Here is a 16,165-nt window from a genome sequence, read left to right as displayed (position 1 = left end):
AAATTTTGAATAACATCTTGAAACCAAAGGAGGATTCAAGTTGAAAACCTGAAAATATGGCTCAAATATAAAGATGGTGCATCTGTTATATATGAGGAGTATCACAAATCCCTTGACAAGACTTCGCACAACCCAAATGTGCTCATGAGAGCTGAGAACAAGAGAACACTTCCAACAGATGAGCATAAAAGCTACTCCAAAGACAATAACCCGAGACATCTTTTCATTTTCTTACTTATCCCTACCTTCAAATAATCATTAATCTTGACACTTGTCAAATAGCTATAATTTTTTGAAGGATTAAAAGTGTAATTAATTATTTGATATCCAATGAACTCTTGTTTTATAATCTGTTTCAATTGTGAAACCAAGAAAGGGGTAATATTTTTTCAAAATTTTTGATTAAACATTTTTCAACATTCTTTTATTTGATATTTTCAAAATTTGAATATAAGAAGAAGAAGAAGAAAAATATTTTCAAACAAGACAATCTCTCTGGAGTGGGTCTTGGTAGTTGACACGTGGCTCTCAGACACAAAGCTAAAAATCGGTGCTGAAGCAAGAAATGATGAATATTGGGGCATCTTTGGAGGCTCATATTATCCATGAGTACAACACCATTAAATTGAGAGGACATCAATAAGTCAGAAAAATGTGAAAAGAATGAAAACGGTAAAGCAGAGACGGTAGAGCTTACTATATGTCTGTTTTGGCCATTGTTGCAACATACAGTTGCATTGTTCTGGTGATCGCCCAAGTATTAATGTTGGCAATCCAAAGCATCCCACTTATATTCCTACTGAGTTTTTTTCTTTGGTGTCCTTGCAACACTATACAAAAGCCCTGAAAGCCATGCAAAGAGATTTTCTGGTTGAAAAGTCTAGACATAAGCTACAGGAAATGATGAACAAGTTGCCAAATATTTGAGAACATCCAAATTTCCTGGAGCTTCACAGTTTTTCCTTTGTGCTTTACCTGATAAGAAAATTCTGATCTTTATGCATCTTGCCGAGCTTGGCCTAGTCATACAAGTGTATGGCTCTAACTAGGATCAATGATTAGTACTTTACAAATTTACTTCTAAAAAATCAATGCAAAGCTTGAAAGACTGACTTCGATGTTAACAATTGAGCAAACATCTTCAAGTACATTTGTTTCTAACTGTCCAACTATCATCCTTGGCATAGATGTGTCCCATGGTTCTCCGGGGCAGTCTGACATCCCATCAATTACTGTGGTGGTTAACTCCAGACAGTGGTATTTGATTTCCCACTATAGGGTAGCTGTGCATACATGATATCCGAAGCTTGAAAGGATAGATTCTCTTTTCAAATCATCTGGAAGAGTTGATGGTGGTATCATGAGGAAAACTCTACTGGATTTTTATACAAGTCCAGACAAAGGAAGTAAATTCATCAGGGGTAAAATTTGCTGGGGCAAGAAGAAATTATCACAAGTCAAAATTTGTCATGATGCACGCTGATGCAAACATAGAATGAAGATTTCACATGCAATCATTCCCACCATTGATTGAGAAAACATACATCAACACATACATACATGTTACATGAAATTTGAATCTTTACATCAAACATTCATCATCATATGCAATAAAGTCATTTTTCTCTCCCACGAGAAGAAATTTGAAAAATTCATCAAATCAATCACATAAAACAAACTTCATCATGAAACCCATAAACTTCCAAGATAGTCAGTCATAAATACATCATTTTGATCTTTCAGGAAATAAAAGCTTGGAAATGTCCAGATGACTTCAACCTGAAAGAGCAATGCGTTTGACTTCCTGAAGTCAACAATTAGATCTTCTGAAGACATTTCCTCAATATGCAGGAGTGGGCAGTCTATAATCACTTGACATCATCTCTCTAAAAAAATCCGTCTCGCTTGAGACTTTTTGCCAAAAATTTTGAAATTTTTGAAACAAATTTTGTCTCGCTTGAGACAATTTCTCTCAAAACAAATTTCGTCTCGCTTGAGACATTTTCATTCGGAATAAAAATTTCAAAGTTTGTTTTACTTGATACAAAATTAATCTTACTTGAGATTATTTCTTTCAAAACAAATTCATCTCGCTTGAGACATTTTTCCTCAAAATACAAAATTTGAAATTGTTTCCCTTGAAACACAAATCTTTGAGTCTTTTTCTCTTCAAACAAAATTTTGTCTCTCTTGAAATAAAACCATCTTTGAGATTGTTTCCCTTGAAACGAATTTTGTCTCTCTTAATACAGTTTTTCTTGAAACATCATCTTTGAGTTTGTTTCCCTTGAAACAAATTTTGTCTCTCTTGAGACAGTTTCTCTTAAAACAAAATTAAAAATCTTTGAGTGCATTTCCCTTGAAACAAATTTTGTCTCTTTTGAGTCAGTTTCTTTTGAAATGCCTATCTTTGAGTCTGTTTCCCTTGAAATAAAATTTTGTCTCTCTTGAGATAGTTTCTCTTGAAATATCATCCCTAAAGATGGCCTGTCATTCTCATCGCGTAGTAACTGTGTCATCCACCGACCACATCTCCTCATCACGTAGGAGCCGTATCACCCCTAGATATCCAGCTGTCCTCATCGTATAGGAACCGTGTTATCACCATCCCTAAAGATAACCAAAACGTCCTCATCATGTAAGAACTGTCTCATCCACTGACCATACCTCCTCATCACGTAGGAGTCGGGTCAGCCCTAGATAACCAGTCGTCCTCATCGTGTAGGAACCGTGTTATCACCATCCTTAAAGATGTCCAAGTCATCCTCATCACGTAGGAACAATGTTATCCCCTGACCAAATCTCCTCATCACGTAGGAGCTGTGTCACCCTTAGACGACTAGAACTCTTTATCACATATGAGCAGTGTCACCCCAACAACAAATATATCCAATTTCTAAGCAAAAAGGAGAACCAAACAAAAACGTGTTGTCTTGTCATCTTTGCCTATTCTTGTTAACACAAGAATGTACAAAGAGGGGTAGCTGTAAACACCCATTTTTATCCGGGATTTTTAATTAATTAAAAAATTATTATTATTATCGTTGTTTTATTATTATTATTATTATAATTTTTTACACATTTTGCAAGCCCTCATAAAAGCCCAATAAATCAAATGAAGCCCAACAAAGCAGCCTACCACCCAAGCCCCGAAGACCACTATAACCAAGCCTAATGCACTAACCCAAACGAATTAGGGTTTTTTGAAACCCTAGGGTCTCAATCGCCGCTGCCAGCAGAAGACCCCCACCGTGGCCACTGTTCCGGCCTATTCCTGACTGTCCAACCGCCCGCCGTCATTTACAGTGCATCAAATCCATCAAATAGTGCAAAGATATATATCAAGTGTGAAAATCCCATTAAAAACAACCTAAATAAAAAAAATCTAGGATTTTTCACCAACCCTAATTAGAGAGATCATTACTTATATTACGGATCTCATCATCTCACACAAAAAAAGAAGGCAACAAACAAAAAAATAAAAGGGGAGGTGGTTCGAACATGAGGAGGGAGAATGATTCGGGGAGAGGAAAAAAAACAAAAATAAGAGGAGAGGAGAAAAACTGAAGGATAAAAAACAAGAGATAAAAACCCATTCGAACCCAGTAAAACCTAAGTACATTTAAAAAAAACTTACCTTTGGGGGAGATTCTGTCCACATTTGCTTCGTCAAAGGGATACGATCGACGTCAAAGGTAAATACTTTACCTTTTAGGATTAGGGTATTACTTTCAGATTTGTGTGCATGATAGAAGTAGGTTTAAGGGCTCGGTTGTAGGGTTGGGTTTGAGAGGCTCATCGAGCTTAATAACCACGTGGCCACCGATCTATGGTGGTAAGGGCTTTGGGTTAATTTTCCTCGGCGACGAGGGTGCGAAGAGAAGGGAAGGATGGAAGAGAAAAGAACGAGAGTTTCTCTCTCTTCTTATTTGAAACCTGAAAATAAACATGAGGGAGGAAGAGAAAAACCCTATAATTGGGTTTATATATGCCAATCGAAACGGTTTAGTTTTACACTAATTCCTTATCGTGTTTTTCAAGTTTTAGGGTAAATAGCCGTTTAGGTCCCCTCCTTTTTTGTAATCTCTTGATTTGGTCATTGAATGAAAATATGATATTTTGTTTCAGACATTTGTTTTTCAATATTTATGTTTAAGTCACCATCTTATATGTTATGCCATTTTGTTAATATTTGACTATGGTTATAGTATTTGTAAATCTTTCATTTCAGTCCTTACTTTGTATATCGTGACTTTTAGGTATAATTTTTTATTTACCTTACGAATTTCTATTTTGTTTTATTTTGGTCCTATATGTTGCTTTGGGATTTATTTCTGTTTTAGTACTCATATTATGTAATATTTGTATATTAGTTATGATTTGTTATATTATTATTGTTTTAACTCTAGAGTTGTTGTTCTTGCTATTTAATCCTTATTTACTAGGTATGACTAGAATCTTATTATTATTTTAATTTATCATGTTTGTAAATGTACATTTTAGTCCAAATTTATAACTTTGTTTTATCGATTGTTATAATTTCATGTATGTATGTATATAAATTATGTAATTGTTATAAGCATTCTTTGTATGAAAATTTTTATATCTTTTTTAATTATGAGCATATTTAGATAATTATTAACACCTTTTTTTTTTTATAAATCATCATTGTTTTCTAAAATATACGAAAATGAGAAAATTTCATTGTGAGGGAAATCTACTAAGACATCTCTCAACTACATGGGAAGATATCTTTTCGAGGATTTTTCGCACAAAATTTTTTTTATTCAATCGTTTTCTTTGCTTTACGTTTATTTATTTTGATTATTTTTTACCTCTATTCATTTTTATTTTGTTTCATCTTAGTTTATTTTATTTTTGTGAAAAATGTTAAATAATGTCTTTTTGTGAGGGGAATCTATGGGAAAGTCTCCTAACTATAAAGGAAGTGCATTCCCTAAGATTGTTCACACAAAAGGGTATTCATTATCCGAAAATTGGCAATTTTTAATAAAGTCAAATGAATAAAAGGATCATAATTTAATTATGTTTTCGAGTTTGTAATTCCCAGTATTTAAACGTCATACAATCATTTAGATACCAAAATTTGGGTGTTGTGGGGGCTCTCACCCTTCCCCACACGTAATCGACTCCCTAACTCTTAAAAATGAATTTTTGATAAAACACAAACCATTGTTTTTCTTTTAAGGTTTTCGACATACCTAACTTAAAGGTTGGTGGCAACTCTAAAATCGAAGTGTTTTCAAAATTATATTTCATCGCCTTCCTCAAATTGATTTTTTTAAAGTCTAACGGATCCCCGAGGGAGACATTATGATACATATGATGCAAACATGCCTTTAGCATTTAAATAAAAAAATGAAATAAAAACACAGTTCATGCATTATACAATTTATTAAGGTATAAATGTTCATAATAAATTGGCATTCAAACATGTATTATATATATATATATATATATGTATATATAAACTAATTAAAACCATAATATGTAGACATATACACACAAGAAATGACATAGCATAGTAAAACAAGCTAATATATATATATATATATATATATATATTACTCACGTGACAAAATGAGGACTATGAAAAATTTAAGAATCAAGTCAGAACAAATAATAAATATATATAGGGGTACATCAAACAATAACCCAACTAAAATGGTGGCCAAAATAAATATACGACAAACCTATGCGGATTTAAAACAGAAATTGAGCATGAAACTATGTATTAAACAACAACAACAACAACAACAAAACCCTATTCCCATATGAAACAAGTAGGACTAAATCAGAATAAACAAAAATTACAAGCAGACATCAAAATATTAATCCATGCAATTTCATGCAATTTTAAGAAAAATGGTGATAAAAATGAATTCATGGCAAGACTACAATGACCTACATCATAAATAAGATATTTTCGAACACACAACAATACTATGGACTAAAATGCTATAAATTAAAATTCACAAATCACATCACAAATTTAACCAATACATAAATAAAAGACACAATGACTAAAATATAAAAACAAAAGGATACAAACATTGTATGGCCCCTTGGGATACAAACATTGGATGACCCCTTGGGTGGTTTACTTATACGCTAGTTTCAGGAAACCCTAACCCTCAAAACTACGTCATTTTGAGTTTGATATATAACCAATATTTTGGCTTTGTGGAAACCATAGCCCCCATTTTTATTTCTTAAGAGAGAGGAAGAGAGAACAAACTCTCTCAAATTCCCCCTCACCGAAGGCAAAGTCACTGCTCGCTGGTGGCCTCCACTGTCGCTCATAGTGGCTGGAGGAGAGGCAAAATACCCCGAAAGGCTCGCCCTACTTCTCTAAACCCAAATCCTACCTTATTTCTTCTTCTTAAAACTAATCCTAAAAGCCTAGATTAATGGAGAAGTTCCAAAAAACTATATTCCTCCACTATGAAAATCACTGCCTGATGGTGATGTATTTTAGATATGTTCTTGCCGGCCACGGGATGGATCTTCTCATCGCTTGGATCTTCGGTTTGAAGGCTATAAGGTAAGATTTTGATGATTTTTTGTTTTTTTCTCTCTCCCCCGATTCTTTTTTTTGGGCTATGATCTCTTTCCCCTCGATTCTTTTTTTTTCGATATCTCTTCCCTCTTTTTCTGGTCGATTGCATGTTATATAAAAAGGGTTCTATGTGTTTTTGGTAAGGGTTTACAGAGATGACGACGATTTCAAAGTGGGGATTGGGAAATCCCAGATTTTTCAAGATTAGATTGTTTATTTTTTTTTTGATTGATTTGGTTTGATGATATTTTTTAAACATGGGTTTCGATCTGGAAAGGGGGTTTCGTCAGCGATGGCGTGGCCGACAATTGCGTGCTCTGACGATGGCTTTTTCGGTTGGCAATGGCGACGATAAGCTCCTCGATAATGAGCGGTGATGACTACTATTGATGGCTTGGGGTTAGCCAAACTAGTTTAAGATGCGGGCTATTAGGGTTAGGGATGGGCATGGGACCTGAACCCGACGAGACTCGACCCGACACGATTGGGTTGGTTTTTTTAAAAAAAAATTCGGGTTCGGGTTGAGTTTGGGTTTAGGGTGAAAAATACCCTACCCGACCCGAAAAAATATAATTTTATCTTATATATTTAGGAATAATTATAATAATACCCATCTATATATTATTTTTTCAATTAAGTAATTGTTTTTATTGAATAAAAATAATATTTTTTATTATTTCGAGTTGGATCGGATTGGGTCAGGTTTTTAAGTTATATATCGAGTCGGGTTCGAGTTTGGGTGAAATCTTGTTTCATGCGGGTCGGATCTCGGGTGAAGGATTCATTATTCTCGGGTCGGGTGAACCAAAAATCCGACCTAACTCAACCGATGCCCATCCCTAATTAAGGTTTTGTGTTTTGAGCCCACTGTTAGACTTGTTGTTGGGCTTCGGGTCATTGTGCCTTGTAATATGTAAAATAAAAAAAAATAAAATAATAATATTAATAATAATAATATAATAATAATAATATTAAATAGTTTCGACCGGACAAAAACGGTGTCAACACTCAAATTATAATTAGATTTGCCTTAAAAAGTAGATTTGCCTTAAAAAGTAGATTTGCCTTAAAAGTAAGTGTTCACGCATTAACATGCAACACTATATTTTCACAACAAAAATAAAATAAGAAATTATTAGTTTGATATTAGAAGTTAAATAATCCATAACTTGGCATTTGGGAGATTTTTAAAGTTTTTTATCCGAGCCGTGATTAAACTTTTTTTTTTCTTTTGTAATCAGTGGCGACATCATCTTAAATTTTAATATTAGTCATCGATCATCGATATTCGTTTTTTATTTATTATGTCATATCTTTATGTTTTTCTTGTTTTTAAATTTTTAATAACTCTGCATTTGTGGCACGTTTTCGTTTATTTGATTATATTTTTTAATAATTTTTATATAGTTATTGTGTGTTATTATGTAGATAGTTTCTTATGTTAGTGATTATAGAAAAATATTCTTATTATATGCGTTAGTTTACGTTTGTGGTTATAAGTTTTCATTGTAATTTAGATATTTTTCTATTTCTAATAAAACTAACCATTTCTATTTTGTAAATTTTTTTTTGTTAAATCCTTTTTTTATGGAAATTAAGACTTAAACTATTCTTTTAAAAATAAAATATAATCCAACATAATTTTTTTAATGGATAAATTAATACTCGTTAGTGTATATTATCAAGAGAATCTATGAAATATCGTTTTTTGAGCTGTTGGTTGAACTCTCAATAATCAATTGATATTATTTTAGATTGGGATTTATTCTCTAACTCTATCAAGAGAGGTCAAAGAATTCACTGATTCAAAATTATCTTGTGTGCTTGAACATGTACATAAAACCACCAAAAAGGATTAAAGAGTTTGTGTTTGATGGAGTTTGAACCTATAAGTCCATACAAATGTCATATAGACCTTAAAACATGGGTTCAAACTCTATCAAGCACAAATTCTTTAGTTTCGGCTAACCTACTGATGCACGGAAGATGTCAGAATCCTTTAGTGACCCTCGATATAAACAAGAGATAAAACCTTAAGATAATAATGATCAACTATTGAGAGTTAGGTCGATTGTTTAACACGCGTTCTTTCAAAGGAAACAAAAGAAATTCCCTCAATAACAAGACCTGTGGGTCTTGTATTTTTGTGAGCAAGATTAATATGAACCTAGAATTGTGTAGCCCGTCTCTTTTTCAACGTAACTTTGAATGAAGCTGATAATGTGAAGGAAACGACAGAGAATCACACTACATATAAAAACAAAAAGGTTATTATCATGGATTAGTGTAATATTGTTACAATTGGACAATAAGAAAAACCCTTTCCTCTACCTCGGATAAGTACCTCAACATCTCACTTAGAATTGTCCCCATTCATATAGTCAGATCTAGAGTACTTACCCTTCTTCCACTCTCCCTACTATGGTTTTCTCCTTTCAATCTGCTAACTTTTGGCAGTGACGGTGACGGCGAGCACAACGATAGTGACAACTCACCCCCGACATCTTCTTCCTCCACGTATCGCCGCCGCTCTTCGTTCAGCCGTAAAGATAGATCCAAGTCGAGGTTGCTGTCCGATATCGGTCTTTTCGCCCTACGCTCTTGTGCACTGTTTCGGCTAAAACTTGTCTCATCTTTAGCTTGACTACTTGGCGGAGTAAGGAACGATGACAATTCATTCTTCAATACATTGAAAGGGGAAGCATGATTGGTCGTCCAATTACTGCCAAAGATCCTCTCTGTCACGGTTCCATGCAATCCCGGTCTTTGTTCATCGATGAAACTCCGGCTTGTATAAGGATTACGCATCGAGAACTGGCGGCCATTCCAAGAAGCATCGCCGTATCTTAAAAAGAAGCAAAAAATTGGGTTTAAACTACAATAGTACGCACGTGCATTTATTGGTGCTTGATTAATTTAGTACCTTAAAGTGTTAGAACTATAGCTTTGGTGATTCTTATAGCCTTGCAGCATGGGAAGTTGGTTGAAGTTATAAATATTTCGATCTCCACTTTCCACAAGATGCCTATGATCATTCATGACTGCCATATGTAAAGGTATGCATTAGAGACGACGATTGATCGAAACCCTAATTGAAACTACATAAGTTACCTTGTCCTGGATCATCAATCTTCTTGCTTCTATACATCTGAAGAAAAATTAGTCCCCAAAGTTGAAGGAAAAGATTGTTAGAACAAAAAATAAAAATAAAAAATCAAAGGGTTCTCTCCTATTGATCCTATTAGTCAATCTACAGATTTTAATTACTAACCTGTAGGTGGCTCTTGACATGAGCGATGCTAAGTCCTTTAATGTTCATCAGCTGAAGAACCAACTTCGGGGTAGCTCCTATATCGAAGTGAGAAGATGAGTTGAAAAAATTGCAGAGAAATTAAGATAAGACTAGAGATTCGATGATGGAGTCTCACTTTCTTGTCCACCGAGTCTTTCGACGGCGTGAATGAAGCGAAGGTGGAGGTCCGGTGTCCATCGGAGCCTCGACGTCTTGGATCTGACATAAGGCCTAACGGATGGCTTCTTATCGTTCTCTTCCACCGTGCTGTTGCTCGAGTTTCCTACATTTCTAGGTCTACTTTCACCGTCGTTCTCTTCGGTTTCGCTCTCTGCCTCCGGTGGAGCCTGGTTTTGTGTAGATGGGGTGGTTGTTGTCTTTGAGCATTCGGTGCTGCTTTTTCTCTCCATCTTGATTTCCAAGCTCGGTTTCAATTAACATCCAAGTAAAGGAATCATAGCAAGAAATTTGGAGGGCTGAAAAATCTTAATAATTTGTAATAATTTGGTGGATCAACACAAACTCGATTTTGATCTTCTTGTAAAGGGAAAACAGAGAGAAAACTAGCTGAAAGGACGACTCTAAGCAAACGTATACAGATCTTTGAACAGATTGGAAAGCCCTAGATCTTGACAGGGAAGACCGACAAACCTGTTTCTCTCTTGGGATTGGGACTAACAAATATATATATTTTTTTACTTCTATCCCTCATGGTATATATATTAATAACCATATAACACATACATGGATGCCCATATAACACATACATGCATGCATGGATGGATGTCAAGTCATGCATTGAAGATATGAAACTAGGGATAAGTTAGTGGCTTGGCATGGAATTAGAGATTCTCATCATACTATTTTAAGAAAATTTGTCCCCAGGCTAAATATAAGAAAAGAATTTCGTGTGACTCAAGATGGCGGCCCTGTTGACATTGTTCCCTCTCCAAAAGACCCTTTTTTCTTATGTATTATTCTATGATGAGTATTATATCGAAAAGAAATCAAGAATTTTATTAAGAAGTCGAGATAAAATTTAAAATTCGATAATATTTAAATAAAGAAGAATAAAATGAGCTATAGATGATTTTTGTTCGTACTAAAATTTGATTCGATTTTAAATATGAATGTCGAGGAACGAGTCACGTTGAGAGTAGAGATGTTAAAGGGCGAGGGATGGGATGCATGCCTGAGTTAATTTTAGAATGTGATGCTAAGATGCAGACCCAAACTCAGAAAAAAGATTAAGAAATTGGCTTTCCAACGGGAATCACGGGCTTTGCTCCTTCCCCCTCCTCCTCGGGCAGCTCATTGATGAGTTTTAAAATGAGTTCATTAGTATTCGATAATTTATTAAATGATATTAAAATTTTATTCATATTTATTTATTTAACTTAACAAATGAACATTATGCAAACAATTTACAAATAGTTCATCAATCATTGTTTGTTTATACTCATAGGGATATTTATTTTTATCATATTGATCGTGAATATATAATTGTGTATAAATGTTAACTGTTTCTATCATAATTCACATGTCACTGGGGTCTGGCACTGGGTCATGGGGTTGTTTTGCCATTCCAATCATGATTCACAAGGATCTCGCCATGCCATTGCAAACACATGCATAAACTTTATGATTCTGCTTTTCACAACCAATTTCAAATGGTTTTTTGATGTCTTAATTCTCGTCTTCCGTGTAAGATTAATCTCTGCAAATCAGGAGCTTCCGGAAACTCCTCTATAGTTAAAAACCCGCAAGAATACCTATGGACACAAATATATTTAGAACCAAAATTTATTAGACCTATCAACTTATGAATAACCATCATGACCATACACATGACATTAATACTGAGAATCATTATAAAACATCTCAATCAAGATCGAGAGAATGTTCTAGAATATCTTTCTTGATACATTTATCTTCTCCCTCCTCGTGGAGAAAAAAGACTCGTATATATGTCAGCAAATATCTGAACGGCCAACAACAGATATAATTCGAATGTTACTGTCAACTGTAATACAAGTTAATTATTTCATATATTGATTGAAAAAAATGTTTATAAGGGAGTATTTATAGTCCTTTTTTCTTCTTATTCTTATTGAGTAATTGAAGTTAAGGTCCAACACACATGTGCCATCGTCGTTCATTCGATTCAATATTATGTCTGTTCGTATTTCCGACATGTATCACACATATTTCTTTTTATTTAAAATTTATAAACAATAAATATTTTATCAATATTTCTAAAGGTTTATTGTTTTCTTATCGTTTAGTATTTGCTTAATATCATATATTATTCGTATAATACTATATGGTTTAAGTCTTGCCTGAAAATGTACAAACTAATCAATCTCGGTGGTAAATGAATTATTGTTATTTTTCGAGATCCTGAGTTCGAACACTATAAATACTAAAGGTATAAATATTTAATGTCAAATGGTTGAGAGTTATGCTTAAACCTATATTGTTTAATATTTATTCAACATTAATAAAAAAAAGTCTTGCATGAGAATTCGTGAGCCTCCTAATGCGGATCTGCTATTACTTGAGATTTGAGAACAAGGTATGTCTGTCTTCTTATGCATATTAATTTATGGCATGGTAACCATTGACATGATATACCACATGATGATGCTGATGGCCAGCATCTACTCGATTTTTGCCCATCCCATCAAGTTTTTTTAATAGTCTAGGATCAACGAGGAACTTAGAAAAATTCTATTTTCCAATATAAACATAATAAAAATTTTATCTAAAATAATTCACATACACTTTTACTTTAAAAATATAATAACAATTATATATATATATATATATATATATATATATTGGATTAAATCTAGAAAAAAGTAATATTAATTGGACTAATATAATTTTTTAACATGATTCATGTATATTTTCTATTTAGGGTAAACTAATTATTTGATCACTCATCTACTACTTAATTTATGTTTTGGTCACTTAACTATTTACGTTTTGGTTTTGTTATGATCATCTACTGTTAATAAGTTTACAATGATGTCAACATGACATTTTTAATTACCCGACGTGGCATTATCTTTTGATGTACATCAATATCATTGCTAATTTTTTAAAGACGGGTTACAAAAACATAACCAAAACGTAACATTAAGTGTGATTTGAAATAAATAATAATTGGGTGACCAAAACAGAAACTAAATGATAAGTGAGTGACTAAATAAATAATTTACCCTTTTAGTCATGGGGTGGGCCATGGCCTATATAGGCCTAGGCCTAGATATGCCATGTCTAGGGTGATTAGAAGGTAGTATCTATTTAGAATATTTCTTAATCATTAACAACACACACCCTACAGATACATCTACTCAAATCTAGAATCTCTAGAAAGATTAACACTCTCCTTAACCATTGTGACAATTGTTGAATTAAAATCCATATTTGTAGGCACACATGTATAATGTACAATATTATCATAAAGTATGACACAAAGTTAAATGATCAATTATGTTACATGTGTCATAGTTATTAAAATGTTATGGAATTAAAGTGTAGATATTGTAAATTATATTTATAATTTGATGAGGAGTAGAATTATAAATACTTAATAAATTGATCTAATATTCATTATATAAAGAGATAGTGATTCCCAAAAAATATGTCAACTTGTATTATTCTCATCCCGTCATAGAGTTTTTACAATAAGAGAAAATTTATCTATTTAGAAGATCACAACCAAATAAAGATTAAAATATTTTAACCTATCAATTAATTTAGATACGTTTCAATATAGATTTCAATATTCTTAAGACTTAGCACTTAAATAAATTATTTTATTTAGTAGGTGAAACTGTATACATATTCTCATCTAATAATTTAATAAATTAATGCATGGTAGTAGTATTATGCGATGCAAATTTATTAAATACTGATCCAATGAAGATAGCATATAATATAAGAGCAGGTAGACCGATGTTTTCAACAAAGTCGTGCTTAGCTTCAAACCCATTACCCTCAACCTTAGTAAATTTATTTTTAATAGTAATTTTATTGTCGAATATTTATTTAAACTTTTAAAAATACTGTTAAGGTTGAAGGTGACTATTTTTTAAATAATATTTAGAAGTTATATTTATATAAATGTGTAATTTTTTAAGTCGAGTTTCGAATTTTTATTTAAATTTAATTATAAATATTTATAATGTTATAGTGTGGATCGATCCAATTTAACGATCTTATCTAACAATATAAGATATACATACATTTCTTCATATTCTTTTTCATATCATAATGTTATTTAATAAATTGTAAAAAAAAGTTTATTGTAAAAAATAGGAATTGAAGTTACATATATGTTCTATAGTTGTAGGTGAGCATGTACTTTAAATTTAGTAAAAAATAAACTTAAAACAAAGAATGAATTAGAGGTGAATATTCGAGTTAGTGGAGTTAACGAGTCATACTTTATCATTCAAAAGTTATTTAAAGGTTTTTTGAGTTGATTTGAAGAATTAAATCAAATTTTACTCCCCATAATTCATACTGTATAAGATTATTAATTTTAATGAACCAAACAATAATATATCATTATAAATTAGTCAATTGAATTTATTTTGAAAATCAGTACATCAAATATAGAAACTTTAAATTATACTCTAATTCTTAGATATATGTCAACTTGGTAACAAATAAATAAACAATGAAACAACATCAAAGTTCAAAATTCTTTTAATATATGGTAGTTTAGAATTATTTTTGTTCATGACATTAATATAATATGTGTGTTTTGCCCTTTATTTAGAAGTCAGCTTTGACATAAGCCTCATTTCATTAATTTCAATTAGTATTATAATAACAACAATAGTCTTTATCGGGTGTGCTTAACCTAATAATTCATATTGTGTGCAAATATTTTTATCAAGTATATTCCTTTCACACATATACGTATGCATGGTTGGAAAATCATATGATAGAATAACAAGAGAATATAAATTTAATTTTCATCATATAAATTGTCTAAGTATATGCACGAACCAACTTACCTCAGTGGTAAAAGGAACCGTTATTGTTCCTAGAAGTTATGAGTTCGAGCACCAGCGACTGTAAGGGTGATTGAGTGTTCATTGTCAAATGGTTGAGAGTATTTAGAACATATATTACTTTGTAACCACCTTTAGCTTAATTAAAAAAATTATAAAAGTATATCGAACCCATCAAGTGATCTCAGTAGTAAAAAGAAAGTTTGTTCTCTCTAGTGATTCTGGGTTCAAACCTACGTCTACAGGGTGTATGTGCGTTGTCAATAGATTAAGATAATTTTGATACTATTTTATAATTGTTCCAAACTATTTAAAAGAAAGTCAAAGTATACCTGTATATTTGTATTTTTACCTGTATATTTCCATAATATGTAACATCTTGCCTATACTTTGGGTCACTCTCGGTCCGCTTGTACACACCTCTATTTGTTTAGTAGATATGTTTAATGAAAAACTCGACTTCCATGTGGTTTAGATTTGTCGTTTAAAAGGATAGGTTTGGAGAAATAATATTGGAACCAACATATTTTGGAAATAAAAAACAAAAACTTTTATGTTCGGTTTTGATTTTCTTTTATATAATTGGAAAAAATGTAAAATTCGAAATCCCAACAAAAGAAGGTAAATATCACATAATCACTAGACATTGAAATTATCAGTTTGTTCGACTTAAGTTGAAAACACACGATGGAAAGTTGTTGCTCATAGGTATAGAACACTGTCGATGAACATCTCTCATCTTCTCGATCGGAGATCCGTGAATAACATCAAAACTGAAATATGGTCGGACAGGACAGGTGGAAATGAAATCCCTAAAATCATTTGCTTCATTGTTAATTCGATAAAATTTTGAATCGAGAGAGGTGTTGACCCGATTAGAGGTGTTACCAGGTTGATTTGAGCGGATAATGCTAACCCGACTAGAGTGATCATTGGTTTTGAAGCAATTAGGAGGAATTCAAATTTTGGTGTTGACCCGATTAGGGGAAATACAATTCCAGGTTATATTGATCCAATTAGAGGAAATGACATTTTTGGGTAAAGCTAATTCGACTAGGGCTAATGCAATTCCGGGTTATGTTGATCCAAATTTTAGGGAATGCGATTACAGGTTATTTTAATCCAACTAGGGAAAATAAAATCCTGGATTATGTTGATCTGATTAGAGGAAATGTAATTTTGGGTTACATTGATCCGAACAGGGGAGTACTTGGACCACCTCCAAGTCAAGGTTTATGGAGGTGTTGATTCCAACGAAGTGGA

At 32.6% G+C, this 16,165-nt stretch overlaps 1 protein-coding gene across 1 annotated transcript; it reads right to left on the bottom strand.

Annotated features, from left to right (window-relative positions):
* Positions 1-8,837: 8,837 nt before the first annotated feature.
* Positions 8,838-10,466, bottom strand: LOC120188307 (putative two-component response regulator ARR20). Its single transcript, XM_039191763.1, has 5 exons — positions 10,009-10,466; positions 9,852-9,928; positions 9,692-9,728; positions 9,504-9,621; positions 8,838-9,425 (listed from the first exon to the last, which is right to left on the bottom strand). The coding sequence occupies exons 1-5, from the start codon at positions 10,280-10,282 to the stop codon at positions 8,954-8,956; spliced, it is 978 nt and encodes a 325-aa protein (XP_039047694.1). The 5' UTR covers positions 10,283-10,466; the 3' UTR covers positions 8,838-8,953.
* Positions 10,467-16,165: the final 5,699 nt, after the last annotated feature.

Source organism: Hibiscus syriacus, unplaced genomic scaffold (genome assembly GCF_006381635.1).
Source record: "Hibiscus syriacus cultivar Baekdansim isolate YM2019G1 unplaced genomic scaffold, ASM638163v2 tig00116943_pilon, whole genome shotgun sequence".
Lineage (NCBI taxonomy): Eukaryota > Viridiplantae > Streptophyta > Magnoliopsida > Malvales > Malvaceae > Hibiscus > Hibiscus syriacus.
Note: the sequence above shows the minus strand (reverse complement) of the source record. Positions and strands in the feature narration are given on the sequence as shown.

Coding starts and splice junctions, on each gene's coding strand:
- LOC120188307 (XM_039191763.1), bottom strand. CDS start 10,282: ATGGAGAGAAAAAGCAGCACCGAATGCTCAAAGACAACAACCACCCCA. Junction 9,929..10,008: donor AAGACTCGGTGGACAAGAAA/GTGAGACTCCAT, acceptor ACTTCGATATAG/GAGCTACCCCGAAGTTGGTT. Junction 9,426..9,503: donor TATAGTTCTAACACTTTAAG/GTACTAAATTAA, acceptor CTTCTTTTTAAG/ATACGGCGATGCTTCTTGGA.